The sequence below is a fragment of the Epinephelus moara genome, chromosome 7 (genome assembly GCF_006386435.1).
Source record: "Epinephelus moara isolate mb chromosome 7, YSFRI_EMoa_1.0, whole genome shotgun sequence".
NCBI classification, from domain to species: Eukaryota; Metazoa; Chordata; class Actinopteri; order Perciformes; family Serranidae; genus Epinephelus; species Epinephelus moara.
Window position 1 is genome coordinate 29,656,251 of NC_065512.1, and position 17,069 is coordinate 29,673,319.

The 17,069-nt window shown below is 40.5% G+C and overlaps 1 protein-coding gene across 2 annotated transcripts in view; it reads left to right on the forward strand.

The window, feature by feature from the left end:
* The window catches only part of wnt10a (wingless-type MMTV integration site family, member 10a), a 30,875-nt gene extending 20,794 nt beyond the window's left edge, over positions 1–10,081 (forward strand). Inside the window, exon 5 of one of the 2 annotated variants that reach the window (XM_050048994.1) lies at positions 7,436–10,081. In XM_050048994.1, coding sequence (XP_049904951.1) covers positions 7,436–7,996 — 561 coding nt within the window. In that variant the 3' untranslated portion in view covers positions 7,997–10,081. The remainder of the gene's footprint in view (positions 1–7,435) is intronic. The other variant, XM_050048993.1, reaches the window with a different exon arrangement.
* Positions 10,082–17,069: the final 6,988 nt, after the last annotated feature.

Here is a 17,069-nt window from a genome sequence, read left to right on the forward strand (position 1 = left end):
ACAGGTTAGATAGGATTGCAGATTACAGTCTAATCTATGGGTAATAGCAGCAGGACATGATGACTGAGCCTAGATAGAGTGTCAACTAGATGATTTGTAATAACACCCACGCACACCCTCTCATACACACACACTCACCCTCCCTCACACACACAGCCTTTGTGTATACAGGCAGTGTAGGGACAGCAAAGAGATAATCCAAAGATCATCTCTCCCTCCTGTCTCCCTCTTTTCCTCTCTGGTTTCCTCTCTTCTACCACCCACCCCCTTCTCCACACACGTGTCCTCAAGGCTAATTTTCAAGATCAAGAACAAGGCAACAATAAATCACTGCATCACTTTTCTTCCCCTTTTCCGCAGTAGTCAAGTCAGATATCACAAAACTAGACACAGAGACAGACAGTTAACATTTTTTGGTGTTGCTTCTCTCTTTTTGTTAGTCATAGCCCCAGGTACTGATGAGAGGGAACAGGAAGAAACCAGAAAACCCCAAACCTTTCATCTGATCATCAATAACCAGTTAGGAACTTGGAAAATACAGCCAAAATCATTTGAAGATTCATAGGTAGATTAGTTCTGACTCTTGTGGTATGTCTCTAAGTGAATTATCAGGGTTCACTGTTCCAATTTGTTTCTTGGTTACTGGATTGAAAACAATTTCATACACTTGTTTAATTTTGCCAGATACCTTGATTTCCTATTTCCTATTACTTGTTAAAGGTCTTGATTTTACCTGAACAATACTGACATTTTCCCCACACATCAAATACTTTCCATCCAGAGTTATGTCCTTTTGTTGAGGTTTTAGGGGCCTGCAAACTTTTATTAAGTTTTGCCCAGTTACAGCACAGGGTGTGCAGCATGCTGCGTGTTTAATGGATACAGAACTCACAGATGTCATTCCTTTGATGCTGAAAGAATGTTCATTTTTAAATGGTGTGGTGTTCCTCTTTAAATGTAAAAAAAAATGCTGCAAGACTCACCATTGGTTAACTGGTTGGACTTAGCTGGGCAGCAACAGGTTGTAAACCTGACTGGCTGTGTCTGACAGAATGAATCAAACTTGTAGGATGCAGCATCATCCATTCATAGTGACACATGTAGGGCATTACATTAGAAACCAGAAGCTATTATGTTTTGCTGGGCCATGCATCCATTAGCACTGGGACACATGCTATGTCTTTTACCACCTGAAAAATGTGAGAATGGGCACTGGTTGCTACTCTTGTGCCTACTCTGTGCTAATTTTCAATGGGGGAAAGGCAGGTTGCGCCTGATGTTGCTAAGAGTGACCATAACCAGCACCGTAACATAGCCTGTTACTAGCAATCCCGATTTCGGAGCTGATCGTCTTCCAGGGATTGTTTCTAAAGTGTGTAGGCCTAAAATATTGACCATGGGACAGATGTAAACCTCTGGTTAGCCCTGTACTTAAATGATCGACTTCTTCTTCATATTTACCACCGACTGATATTTACTGAAGGAAGGAAAGATATCTACCTACTATGACTGGTAGTTCCTTGTCACACGAGTCCAAAAGTTGAACTTTGTTTATCTCAGGGAAAGGTTGTTCCCCTAAAAATGAGACGCTTATGGTATCGCCCTTGCTTTTGAGTGTGCCTTCCGTTCATCTACATTGACAACAATGGATTTGAGGGGGCAAAATAAAAGTTAAAGTCCCACTGATTGTCACACACCTGAGCGTGTGAAATTTGTTCACCACATTTTACCCATCCCCTGAGGGAGCGGTGAGCAGCAGCGGTACCGCGCTCGGCAATCATGTGGTGATGTAACCCCCCAATTCCAACCCCTGATGCTGAGTGCCAAGCAGGGAGGCAATGGGTCCCATTTTTATAGACTTTGGTATGACTCGGCCGGTCATGTGGCATGTGCACAAACCCATTGCTACTGTTGCTATTCCTGTCAAGCTTTCTGTTCTCGCACAGTACCTATGCACTTCACAATTATAACAGTGGCAGACTAAGGTCTATCACTTCAAATTCTTGGTATTTTTTTAAACAATGGGCCCCTGATTTCGGATAAAAGTAAACAAAAGCTGAGTTCTCATTTTTAGCCAGGAACTATCAGCTTTCCTGGCTTAAAGGACACCTGTTGCTGGCAAAGTTTAACAGCCGTAGCTAGCTTGCTAATTAAACTTACATGGGTATTTAAGGCTTTACATTTACTTACCTGTTTGTATTTTCAAACAATGCGCTTGAATTTTAATGTTAAAAGAGAAAAGTCTTCAAGGATGAGGACTAACTGAAATTTGGCAAAAACATAATGCTTGGATATCACGTGTGCAAACTTCCTCAAATCCAGTTAAGAACAGGATGTAGCTGCTAAGGTAGGCCAAACCTAGGATAACATTCAGGGTTAGGGTCCATGCAGTGGGAAAATGATCAACTTTGTTTTTTTTTAACACAACTTGCAGCCCCCCAAAATGTAGTAGTTAATGATTTGCTCCATGACCTTGCAAGTAACGTTCTGTTACTACTAGTTAAGCTTGTTAGTCTGACACACTAACAATTTAATTTTACGTTTGAGCAGCAAACTGTTGATCCCATTCCCTACACTTATGCCCTTGTGTTTAGGGCTTTGGAAAGACTAAAAAAAATAAAAAGACACCACCCTCTAAACTCTTTAAATGCAGAATTCTTACCACAGCCCGTACACACTGCTTCGGCATGTGAAGAAATCCCCAGGCCTACCATGCAAAGCAATGATTGGACAATCCCTGTTTGGGGGAGGGGTTTAGCGAATGGTCAACTGTATTTAGCTAAATTCTGAACGTTACGTATGGAAGCCAGGCATGCTGTACTACTGGGGGCATCACAGTTATAGTGAGAACATTTTCATATGCTGTTTCTGCCCCAGGGAAATATTTTCCCTACTTTGAGACACATATATTTGAGTCATGATGCTGTGGTTCATAATCTCCCAGAACAATTTGGCCTTCTTCCCCCTGCCAAAATATGACAAAACATGTCATCAGAAATAACACTTTCCTCTGTTTTTTTTGTTGTTGTTTTTGTGCCCTTTGAAACCCCTATCCTGCTGTGAATGTACCTTCAAACAGAAGCAATGTGGATGCAATTATGTCTCCTGGGTCAGTTTGTCCCTTTAAGGTTTAAGTGGGTTGGAGAGTTTTATGATTACAGACTTTGCTGTGTGTTTAAGGCCAGCACGTTTGTGATTCTGGGGTTGCCTCTGCCCCTATGTAAAAACTGAACCAAAGGCTGCAATCTGAACTCAGTGCAAGTGCTGTTTGAGCTATTATAATGTTGTTTACTATAAAGTCTTACGGCCACTCCTCACCACAGATCACAGCTTCTTTAAATTGTGTTTTCAACACTCACAATAACAGTAGAACCATGTTTATCCAAAATGCATACTTCTAAGTCACTTTCTGTTATCCTGACACACGTTATGAACATTATGAACATTTTTAATTATTTTAATCATTATAATACAGCATGTATTTACAGATTGTATACATTTGTCAAAATAATTAAGAAATTAAAAATTACATAATCCAACCCGGAGACTGTGAACAACTTTACACTGCCTTTTTTTTTTTTTTTTTTTTCGAGGAAAACCATATTTCTTTCAGAATTTGTTGCAGCTCCAGATGGATGCATCATAACCTTCCCTGCCATGTTTTTCCCAACTAATTTTTTAAAAATTGTATTACTTTTTTTTATCTCTTTGTCATACATTTGGTTATGTGTGTGTGAGTGTGTGTATATATGTGTGTTTGCAGCTTATCTCGCAAACTACTGGACCAATCAGTCTCATATTTTGTGTCCACATTTATGATTACATGCTCAAGGACCTCCCGTGGGTGATTCATAATTGTTGAAAAACCTGTTTTAATGTTTTATGGGTCATTTTTACACTCCTCCTAACTGGTTGGTAGGGGCCTTAAGTTTTCCCGAAATCAGCTCGGCTAAAAAACAAGAAGCACCGTCTGTTGCGGGCCACATTTTGGCCATCGTGGCTCAAAAACTGACATCCATAGAAATGTTTGGTCTCATTTTGAACTCCAGCATCTGGAGATTAAGTCCATACCTGATATATTATGATCCACTGAAGTCAGGCACGATAAGAGATGAATATTTGACCACCAGGCACAGCTGCACTGTTTTCCAGCTGCTATGGCTGTGACCTGGTTATGTTCTGTCTGCCACACGGGGTCATACCACACCAGGAGCGTTTTAGCAGCAGAGCCTATTTTGCCTGTCCAGTTTTCTAGACCTCTAGACATGTTTTAGTTATTTTTCCTTGATTTTTTTTCGCTTCTATCACAAGTAAGCAATTTTTTTTAGGTAAATTGTTTCTTTGTTGGTCTATTTTTTATTGTTATTTCCTACTGTGTTGTGCTGAAGTTTACAGACAAAGTTGATGCCTTTAAAAGTCCAGTCATGAATGACATGGATTAAAGATTTATGTCTGTGAGTGAGTTTTTCATAAATACGTTCATCCACATTATTACATTGTATTTACATTTCACATACAGTGCTTGATACTGTAGCAGGAGATATCGATCTGATCTGTGCAATGTGCTGTAGCTCCTTCAAAAATAGATAAGACCTGTATTTTTATTAACTCATGGGACACTCCAGATACCTGCTGCACCACGTCTGGTGCAATTACAAGAATTGTCTAGAATCTGCAATCATCTCGGGTGGTCTTTCCCTACTGAGTGCACTTTTCTAGTTTTGACACTGTGACTGATTACTATTAACTTTGACACTTTGGCAAACAAGAGTGTTTTCTTTTGCTGTTCTTTTTCACTTTCATTTCAACCAGATGAGTCAAGCAAGTCCATTTATCACCATTTCGTTGTCTTGTCTATCTCTCCACTCATTCATGAGAACAAGGAAACATGCTCAACTGGAAAACCCACAAGACAGCATGCAATGGAGCCTTACAGCACGCAAACCAAGCGCTCAACAACTTGTTTTAGCTCTCTCTGAAATAGGTGGAAGCAAAAAAGGAAACAGGAAAAGGGAAGCACCTGATTTTGGCATTGGCCCAAATTGATCTTGACTTTAGAGAAGTGCATAACTGGATTTTCACACGCAGTAGATACATGAGATCTCTCCCATCTCTCTTTTTTCCCCTCTATCTTTTCGTTCCAACTGCTGCTTCTTTTAATGGATGAGATCCTGCTTAAATAATGGAGGGGGTTCGACTATGTAATATCTTTACTAGGAAAATAATCCGTGTGATGCTCTTCTTAGAAAAGTTTTATGTTCTGAAGCAAAGCAAGCGCCTGCAGGATCATTCCTGCACAGACACACGTGCATCCAACCATAGGCACAGTATTACCATGTGCACACAAGCATCAACACATAGTAGACATGCTTACACATACACATACACAAACAATAAACTCCTGCACTCATCTCTTTGTGTTGCTCATACCCGTGGTTCACCAGTTCTGTCTCATTCTGCGTTGATGACACAGAGTGTGTGGGTGACAGTCATGTTTTTGTGTGCGTGTGCGGGGATTAGCATTATTGCTAGCACATGTGCGGAATGTGTTGAACTGTGCAAGTGTCCAGCATGTGTGTGTGTGTGCGTGTGTGTGTTGATAGGGGCGGCAACAGCAGCAGCATCTGTCAGTACTCTGGGTGGCCTGGTGTTCCTGTTGGTAATTGGATCTTAAAGTTTAGAGCAGGTGATGACTGATAAGCACACGCAGACACACACACAAATATACATACTCATAGCCTTGATGAAGATATGACTGAGATGGACAGGATTTATGCCATATGGGATGTACCTGTGTGAGTGTGTGTGTGTGTGTGTGTGTGTGTGTACTGCTAAAGGGGATGTTTAGTTTAGCAGTGCTGGTCATGCTTTAATGGAACTTTTTTTTATGCTAGTTCTTGCGTGCAGAAGTACTTCCGACATCAGCAACGTTCTTTTAGACCCTGAAGATCCAGTGTGTGGGATTTAGGTAGATCTATTGGCAGAAATGGAATATAACGTCCATTTTTTATAACCTATTAAGGCCTTCATATCCACATCTGGTGCAGGTCCTCCTCCATAACTGTGCCATGTTGCACCACCATGGTTCTACAGTAGCCCAGAAAAGACAAACTAAAACACTGGTTCCAGAAAGGCCTTTTCACATTTTCATGTGAGGGGTGAGCAGAAGGGTAGATGCGGCCAAATACTACACACTGTTAATTTAAAGACTCTAAGATTTAAAGGGAGTTGCAGAGTGTTGAAGACATCAGCTGTGGAGATGTCTGCCTTTTCTTGAATATAATGGAGCTACACTACACTCAACTTATGGTGCTTAAAGCACCAAAAAAAAGTAAAGAAATGAAACTCAACAGCAGTTTATTCTTTTTTCTACTGAAATACACCCATCAACCCTATCACTGCACAATATGAAGCATGCATCTACTGCTAGCTTACCTAGCACTGCTGATCTAGCTAACGTTACAGCTCAGCCGAGGAGGATGCCATTATGTTTACCTCTCATGCTGTCACAAGCCTCTCACAACAAAGTCTGTGGGTTATTCTTAGTAACCAAATCATGATTTCTGCAAAGAGAAACTGCTGTTAAGTTTTTCAAGTGTATTTTTTTTGATGGTTTTAGCACCAAAAGCCAAGTGCCATCTAGTTCCATTATACTGAAGAAAAGTCAGACACCTCTATGGCCGATATCTCGACAAATTGGCAATTCACAACAAAACAATCTAGAATGATAAATATCACTTCAAGCAAGAGGTGAAATATGTATTTTGGATTTTGGGGTGAACTGTGCCTTTAAATTGTACTACTTTGCTACAGCAAGCAAGCACAGTTTGATAAACAACTCCATTATGTGTGTTAAAATGGCTTTCACTGTCATGCTTTTTCCTGTAATGTAATAAAATGAGAACAATACACAGTGGCTGCTGATATCGATGTAGTTCCATTAGCCAGCTAAAAACCATTGAAGTGAAAATATAATAATATAAATACTGTACTACTCTAATGTGCAGCTACATGTGTGTCATGTGAGGAGTCCTTTACCTCATGCCAAAAGATGAATAATGACACTACTGTCTGTTTGGGTAATGCCCGCATCCATCTGTGTTATTTGATATCAGTATGTTTGACAACAGGCCCAGAGTCAGACCACCTGGCTTGTTAAATGCGGGACCAATATTCCTTCAGGGTACTATGTGTCATTTACTATACCTTGGAATAGTGGTGTGCTTAGAAGAACAAACAAATTTAAAAAAAAAAGCTAGTTTGAAATATGACGTGGAGTCTGCAACAGCCTGTAGCCTACTTGTATTAAACTTCATGTGTAGCCAGTAATCAAGAAAGTCATTAATCCGTCTCATTTTCTTTCTCCCCCTCCTCTCACTTCCTCACTCCATCCCACTCTCTCTTTTTGTCTGTGCCATCTGGGTTTTCATCGCAGGTGGTGCTCGACCACATGAGAAGGAAATGCAAGTGCCACGGGACGTCGGGCAGCTGCCAGCTGAAGACATGCTGGCAGGTCACCCCCGAGTTCCGGGTGGTGGGCTCAATACTCAAAGAGCGCTTCCACATCGCCACGCTCATCAAGGCTCACAACCGAAACACTGGACAGCTCGACCACTCCAACCACAACAACAACCACCACAACCACCATAACCATCACAACCACCACAACCACCACCACCATCACCATCATCAGAACAACCACCACAATCACCACCACTCACATCGGCGGCGACCAAGCATCAACGAGCTGGTCTACTTTGAAAAGTCGCCAGACTTCTGTGAGCGCGACCTGGGATCGGACTCAGCAGGCACGCAGGGCAGGATCTGCAACAAGACCAGCCCCGGCATGGACAACTGTGAGAGTCTGTGCTGCGGGAGAGGCCACAACATCCTACAGCAGACGCGGAGTGAACGCTGCAACTGCAAGTTTCACTGGTGCTGCTACGTGGTGTGCGAAGAGTGCAGGATAACAGAGTGGGTCAGTGTCTGTAAATGAAGAAACACACACTAAAAGACTGTACACAATAAAGAACACAAAGAAAAAGACTTTTTTTTTAAAATCAAGACTATTAATTTGAAAGGGGAATATGACTGTAGTATATGTGCCCCATACCTTTTTGCGGTGGACTGCTGTTTTCCAGAAGAGCGAGGACAGAGTGCGAAGCAGTTGAGCCAGCAGAAAGATAGATGCGCATGTTGGTAAAGAGTGTGCACATGTGGCATATGTCTAAAGCTGCCACAATGCAAAAGAGCTTGGATGTTTACTACCTTCCTCTTGAGACAAAAGGAACATAGTTATATCAGATAAATATCTGAAAGCTCCATGTTGACTGACATACAGCTGCATGAGACTCAGGTGAGCAAAGAGGAAGTAGAGAGTAAGCAGTAGATTGCATGCAGAGCGAAAATCATATTGCTTCATAGCACCAGCAGTATATAAGGTGGAAAGGTTGAGACAAATATAGACCTTTTCACACATCAGGATTCACAATGCACAGGATTTGACACAGCACAACACATCTGGAGCACTTAAGGATTTAGTGCCTTGTTCAAGGGCAGTTCAGAAGTTTCAGTGTTTATAGCAACTATCGTGTTACACCTAAAAATACAGCAGGGCTCAATTGACACTCTGTAGATGTATCAGTCAGTGTTACTATGTTGTATGCATAACATGTGATCCTGCTAACAGCGATGGCACCCCGCAATAAATACATTCACATGAGTCCCAGGACACTCCGGACTATTTAAATGAGCAAGTTCCATTTGAGGACATTACAGCAATGATGAATCAGAGTGGCTGAAACTGAGGTCAACCAAAAGACAGATCTGAAAGTGTGATTGTTGGTACGATTCATCATATCAGACCCTTACAACCTAACTTCCTTCCTTCTAGTAGACGATGACAAATTAAATCCACACATACCAGCTTCCAGTAGAGTCAGGAGAAGCACTAGCTATAATGTTAATTTTGTGAATCTATTCAACAACCATTGTGACAAGAGCTTGTATAGCTGTTTTGAAATAATATATTACCCCAAAACAGAGTACAGATACATTGTCCAAAATGTTCCATGTGTTGTCTGTGTTGTGTGTGGTGTGTTATATGTACGAGGACTGTCAGAGCAAAGTGCACAGTGGACCTTTATTTAACAAGTACAGTTCTCATCTTCAGCATGACCTGAACAGCATTGTAAATAAAACTGAATAATGCTGCACAAATACCATCAATAAATTTAAAGCGCCTCAGGAAACTGAGCACATATGAAGAGGCTTCAGTTCCTCACACCATAGACATCCTAAGCTGCCATCAGTCAAAGTGTTTCCTGTTTTGTGATGCAACATACTGTGTGCGACACTGTAAGCTTCTTGTGGTATATCTACACTCACCTTCTTCACACGTCGTCGATGTGTGCAAATAGGGATATTCTGATGTCAACTTCAAGGTATATAAATAGCAAAGTTGATACGGATTCCTGCCTGTGCACATTTTCATATTAAGATCATATTTGTTCTCGAGAAATGTGTATGAGCGAGGCTCCTTATCAGACTGTAATTTATTTCAAGCAAATATTTTTCTGTGTTGAAAGCAGAGGAGAGAAAAAAAAATCTGGAACTGTGTTTCCAGTGTAACAGATTATTTTGATCCTGATAAGTAGTTTGCACATACAGAACTGTGTCCAGGAAAACTCTGGGAGATATCAGCAATATGCATTTTTCTTCATGTCATAAATGTAATGTATGTATGTATGTATTTTTATGTTTTAATATGGTTATTATCTAAGTTATTTTATTTTTGTGGATAACTTAATATTTGTAAGACAATAAAGAAAGACCATAATATTGAAAGGGGCTTTAATGTGATGAATAATAAAATACATGGAAGCAGTGTATTTGGTAAGAGAACAGCTCTATGTTTATTTTGTCATGAGTCAACTGCCAAAAGCATACTAATGATGATGAATCCCTTAGTTACTGTATGCTAGTGTTGTATGGTAAGATTACGTCAGAGGTCTCCCTTCAATGTGAATACATAGCCTATATTCTAGTTATTAACATTCACAAAGGAATCAGGCAAAGATGTCATGAAATCCAACATGCTATATTAGATACTGATGCCTTTTGAAAAGCCACTCCAAAGATTTAGTTCCAAACTTCCATAAAGTTGACTTATAAAAGACAGATTTAATAAAAAAAAAAAAAAAAAAAGAATAGTCATGATTAAGGCAGCAGAGTTTGACATATCCCAATATTGGGTCATGTTCCACTAGCTTCTGTTGCTCAATGCAGTATCTCGTCCAACATTTCTTTTATAGGTCTTTTTAAAGAATAGAGTTTGCCCATTGTTTACTGTCCATATTCTAAGACAAGTCACCATCCACTGCAGCAGATGCTATTAGAAACTGAAACAAAAAAGAAAGTGAGACCTACATATCCCATGACAAACACAGCAAGCTGACCAGCGCAAGTACTTGTGTCATTGATACTTGCAGTGGTGTTCTCCAGCTGTCTGAGGGCCAGAAGCACTGGGGCACCAGAGGGCAGTAAATTTTCTAGCATGGAGGGTAGCCTACGGCACTGCATTGTGCTTTCTCCACTGGAAGGACACCTTAGAAGGCACTATCATATACCATATATCTACCACAGGGGCATCCAAGAAGGCACTTTTGCTGTGTATTTGCAACCATGCCCCCCACAATCCCTCAACTTGCTCATGGATCCGCCTCTTCTGTCAAGCTGACATAGATACAGATATTAAATAAACAACAATATTTGATCATCCTTATTGACAGCGAGCTACATACTGTTTGGAAAGGCTGTGTTCCAAGGCTGGATTTGTAGTTATTACTAGTTACACATGTGAATGGGATTTATAATTATAAAATAAATATAAATATATAATTCAACAGTATTGTTAGATCTTTCCGGCCTAGTAAAATGGTTATATACTCCAAGCTCCTCAACTCTGGTTTGTATCACAGTGTTTCTGTTCTAAATTTGTGGTCTCAGAGAGCCTAGACTGAGATAACCCTGATGCTTTTTTCAAGACTTTAGAAAGTTCTCCCAGAGCCACAGAATACATAATACACCTGTTTTCTGAGGCTGAATAACACTCTCGTGACAAGTTAAGTTGATCTGAAAAATCTGCGCCCCTTGCCAACTGTACCGCATATAATATTTGCTACTGTTTGTCCGTGGGTTTGCAAAATTTAAGTGACTTTTTTTTTCACTTTAGTTTTTAAAATGTGGATCTTTCATTGCCTTACTTTATTTCCCATATTTATACAATTAGGACTCAAAAACACGTAAAGGTACAAAAAAAAAAAATCTTTACTTGATATTGGCTTATAACTGGTTGTTGCCCTTTTTATTGGGAGGATATACAGGGATAAATATAGCAGGATATACTCTGGGAGCAACTGTTTCTCATGCTTTAAAGAAGGTCTCTGACAGAAAATTACGGAGCTTTATATAATATTCAGAGCATATCTATGATTCAGAGGTTGTCTACACACAGCTCTCAACATGGAGGAGGCTGAGCCAGCAACTAGCAGGTCATGGGGCTTACAGTGTCAACTGTGCTAACAACAGCGACAGTGCTGAAGGAGCTAATGGTGTTTATCGTGGGGTTGGGCACTATGCTTTTGCAACGTCCTGCTATCAATGGTAAAAGCCAAATGAGAGTAGTGTGGAGTAGCCAGTAGGATTCACACACGGGACTCACATGCATTAACATACACTCACAGCTGGACCACCTACGACAACAAAAACAAACAAGTTGCCTTATAACACACATAGTTTGCATGATTTCATTCTCTGCTCGGGACTCTATTAATGAGATGGGACAATATTAACGCTCTACATATTGCACAGAGCTCCTTTAAATGTCAGATCTGTGGAGAAAGTGTTCAGACGCTTTATTATTTCCACAATGACTGAAAAACCAACACAAAAAGCCCCATCACTATAATAGTTGGCCTCCACATTGTAATTACAGTTATTACAGTGATTGCCTTTGACTGCACATAGCCTGAATGTTTTTGTTAGGAACCTTAAGATATACCACGACCAGATAAGACCACAAGTCTGTGGTCAAGTGTAGACCCTCCCTTACCAGTTGCTGCTTGCGTGCAGAGAGAAATCCTGTTGAGCGTCCTGACTCACTTATATATTCCGTGCCCTGAGGGAAGTGATGAAGTCACCAAGTTAAGTGTAAGAATGCAAGAGATACACTTTCAAAGTAAACAGATGTGCAGTAAAAAGGTGCTATTTTAGAGTCATGCAATTCTATTCTTATCCAAACATACTGCTCGCTTTCAGGGAGTAAAAAAATAAAAGCTTCCTTTGCTGTCCTGCTTCTCCTCTCTCCTCCCTTGGTGCACCATCTGTATGTTGATTTTAGCATGCATAGTGCATCTTTTAGTACACTGATTTAAAGTGAACATGTTCTTCATCTCCCTCTCTACGAGTATAAATAGTTTATGTGCGGATGTGTTCATGTGGTGACAACACTGTTGCGTGCGTGTTTGTTTATGCAAGCATGTGTGTTTCTTTTCACGGGCACATGAATTTAAGTGACAGGGTGTGTGTCTGCATGCTCGTATTATGTGTTGACAACGACCTGATGCCAAAGTTGAGAAACCTGCTTAGATCCTTGCTGGATTCTTCCACCAGTAGGCTTAAGTGGCTGCCAAATCAAAGTTAAGCTGATCCCCTCAATTATTATATAAGAAGTAATTGTGCAGAAATCAATCAAAACGCTCACTTCTCTTTTTTTCTGAATTAATGATTTCATCTTGCATGGAAAGAATCAAACGCCAAATGGTCATATAACTATTCAGAACGCGAACAGATATTATAATCCTTGATAAATAGTTGTTTAATATCAGATTACTCGAAAGAAAGAAAAAAAACAAAACATTAATCTTCATGAGAATAGCTCCTGCCTGTGAAGAAACACCAGGCCTGGACTTGTGTGTTGAGTTTATTTGAACAGTGGCTGTTATTTTGATAGAGAGCAGGTCCCAAAGTGACTGCAGATTTGAGCTGAAACAACATTATGCTGTTGAATGAGATTTATTATGTTATGATCCCTTGGCATGAACTAGCAGGTCTGCATCACTTGTTAGACATTCTTTAATGTTTTCAGGGACAAGGTCAGGTTGTTTTGCAATGATGCCTAAATGGACACTCACTATGCATGTAAATAACATGTAGCGACATGTGCGTCTTCACTGTACAGAGTGAAACCGCTTGCAAAACCATTGCATTACCTTGTAAATCAACATCTGTTGAAGTGAAAATGCGTCATTCTTTACCCTTTTCCACTTGTGGTGAAAATAGTTCTTCTGAAAATACAAGGTTCCCCCAGGACACTGACACCTTTTGTCCTTTGGAACTGCATATCAAGCTGTCAACAGGTATGTTCATTAATTTTTCACCTTAACTGCTTAATTGATATTGTTGTTTTCTGAGATGACTTGTAAAGAACGTTTTAATAACTCAGTTATCCTCAGCGTAAACAAACTAATTAAAACCATAAATTCTGCATATTCCTACAAGTAACAAGACCACAGAGTGCAAGCTGTAATCAGAGACTTTATAACTGCTGGGCATGTGTGTGTGTAAAGTATTTGTGCATGAGATAGCAGAAGAGAGCATACCTCTGTCTTTCTTGCATACTGTATGTTTGCATATGAGCATCTGTGCATGCAAGTGTTTTTGTAGGCATGTATGCATTTGTTTGTGTGTGTGTGTGTGTGTGTGTGTGAGTGTATGCCTTGTGATAGCACACTCAACAGATCTGTTTCCCGCTGTCAGTACTTAAACTATGAGACCCTTAACTGTATCACTGATTACGTAAACACAGGTTAGGCTGACGTTTCACCAAAATATGCAAAAAACAACCAAAAGTAGGTGCATTAGTGGAGCAAATGAAAAAACATAAAAACCTCTAGAAAGCACTAAGGTGCAGCGACAAAGACATTGCATGGCAGAGTTACAGTGCACACAATAATGATGAACAGAAAAGTGTGAAGATGGAAAGAAAGACGTGTAGGAAGCTAAAGATAAGGAGACAGACAGGCAGCTAGCTGCTACAAGCTTGATTGGGTATAAATGCTCTCTTTGACTTTTCCCTCAAGGGTGGATGGAAAAGAACAAATGTAAGGGACCAGTCCCTACAAGTAAACTCAGGAGAAAGAACATTGAATATTGCATTATAACAGTAATCCACGTATGCTGTGGGCGCATGTAGCAAGCAGCAAGTCGTGCAGAGCAACAGTATTTATGATTAGTTTGTATCACATTATAGACGACGTCAGTGTGTGACTGATCATCCTGAAAATCAGCTGACCACCGATGTAATGAATGATTTTAGTGTTATGCATTGAGCAGATGCCACAATGGTGGTCATTAAAGCTCTGTGTATGTTCTACAAATAGCTATTTATATCTGCAAATGATGCTCAGATTGGAAAGGCATCGTGCAAATGGTTCCACAATTTAGATCTCTGCAGGGCCTGTAATTTGTCCGTAAAGATGTCAGTTTGTGAATCATCACATGCTTTCAAGAAAACACACTGAGCTGCCCAGAGTACTATCCAGTTGTACAGAGACTTGTAGCAAAGTAATATCAGCAAGTGCTTTTTCCATGCATGGTTCCATCTTAATAGACTGCTCATGACCAGTCAGTTAGGACTGCTTAAAATGCATGTTTCAGTAAAGTTTGGAAGCATTGCAATCCCTGACTGTCATTTTAGACATACCGCATCAGCAAAGATGGCCTTTGTAGGCTAGATCAGAGAAGACCACACAAGTGGATAGTTTAATCCAATTAGCTGAAGCAGACCAACACTCTGAGGTTAAATCAGTTCTACGCTAACTACTATCTAGTGATTTGATTGCTGACTTTAAATGACATTAATGAAGGTACATTTGTCAGAAATGGATTACTGTACTCTCTTTCCTTTTTCTGGTTGCAAATATTTCAGTTTTAACTTTACGAAAACAGCTTTTAAAAAACTCTTTTCCAAGACATCTCTGTCTAAAGATAGGTCCTGTGTTTTGATAACTAATTCATCATTTTTATACCTTGTAGAATTGCTCTATTCCAAATTAAAATTCAATGTGACAGGGACAGGGAACATGCAAGGTACATCCACATTATCTCATAGGGCCTGTCTTGTATATAGTCCTTTCAGCTTCTTTACAAATACTTGATCTGCGCTAACACTGCAGTTTGATCTGTGTTACTAATTCATGCCCGCTTCCACCAGGGAAGGATCGAAGAGGAAACAGGGATCATTTTTAGTAGGCCTTCTCTCATTCATTATTGAGAGCGGAGGCCAACGAGTACATGCTTTTAACACCATTTGCAACATGTTCCGCTCGACCTAGGCTGACACTTGCTCCACTGGATTTGAGTTCCACTTTCTTGAAGCCTGACAGGGAATGAGATGGTAGGGAGAAATGCTATGGGCCTGCTGACGCATTCACTTTAACTCAAGCCTCACACGCACACACACACACACACACACACACACACACACACACACACACACTGCAATCACGTCCTTGTCAGCTTGGGAGATGGGGAGTGACACAAGGAGCAATTTCCTAAAATATTGATCAGCGAGGGTCAAACATTTCCTCACAAGAAGGGCTATATATGGAAGAGGGCAATCCCCTCTGGTCCAGCGGATCTCCCCAGAAAGAACCTTTAGCTCTACTGATTCACCTAGAACTGGCTGAAATATTGCACTTTGAGCTCAACCAAGAAGAAGACAACAACATTTTTGCAGGTATCTGGGCCATACTTGGAAAAACGGGAGCTTGTAATCAGGACATTGCTTGGGCAATCACTATTAAGTTTTCAAATGTACAGACAAAAGTACAGACAGGAATGCAGATTGAGAAAGACCTATTTTAGGTGTATATGGACAACTGCATGGCTCAGTAGGGTGGGGCGGCTGTTGCTCAGAAGGTAGAGGGGGTCATCCACTATCCACTATCAGAAGATCAATGGTTCAATCCCCAGCTCCTCCAGTCCACATGCTGAAGAATCCTTGGGCAAGATACTGAACCACAAATTGTTTCCAGTGGTTGTTCCATTGATGTTTGAGCGCATGTGAATAGTGGCACCATGTATGGTGGCCTCGGCCACCAGTGTGTAAATGGGTGAATGTGACATGTAATGTAAAAATGCTTTGAGTGGTCAGAAGACTACAAAAGCACCATGCAAGTGCTGTCCATTACTCAGTAAGCATTGCCTCTTTAGCAGTTCAAAAACATTTGTAATTAGTGATCCCGCTAGCAAAGCTATTTCCAGTGCAAGCTCTCCAACATCAATCCCTTTTACTAATGCATGGAAAAACCATAAGCAAATAATTACGGCACTTAAGATATAAATGAAATGCATGATATGGTCTGATAGTGTTTGATGCATCCACTGGTGTTGTGGTGGTACATTAAGCAGTAATGACTTTCTAAAATATGTCATACCAATTTCCATTAAACTATTCCTTTAAAGGGATAGTTTTTTGAAGATTTTCTTTGAAGTGGGGCTATGTGAGGTACTTATCTATAGTCAGTGTATTACATACAGTATATGGCGGTTAGCATGCTCCCTGTTTAAAGAGCCCAGTTGAAATCCAGTGCTTGGACAGTGACTTGCGCCGTCAGAAACCAACAAACAAAAAGGTGTCTTTTAATGTCCGTATGATACATGGCCAGTTGTCATGTTGTAATGAAAATTAAGGCAGTGACAATCTGACTAGGGTGGGTGAAAGGGGTGGTGGATGGGACCAACAAACATCGACTTTTACCCAAGAGAGCGGCGTTCTTGTCCCGTGAGATTCTAAAGCCAAACCCTGTTCTTTTTTCCTAAACCCAACCACATGTTTTGTTGCCTAAACAGCTTACTTTAAAAAATCAGTATCAGTCTAAGTGTACACTGTTGTTCGAATATTTTCACCGCTTTACCTTGCCATCTGACAGCCCTTTCCTTTGGCACTACGTTTTCTCCACCGTATAATGTCTGTATTGCTGCACAGCTGTGCCGCACACTGTATT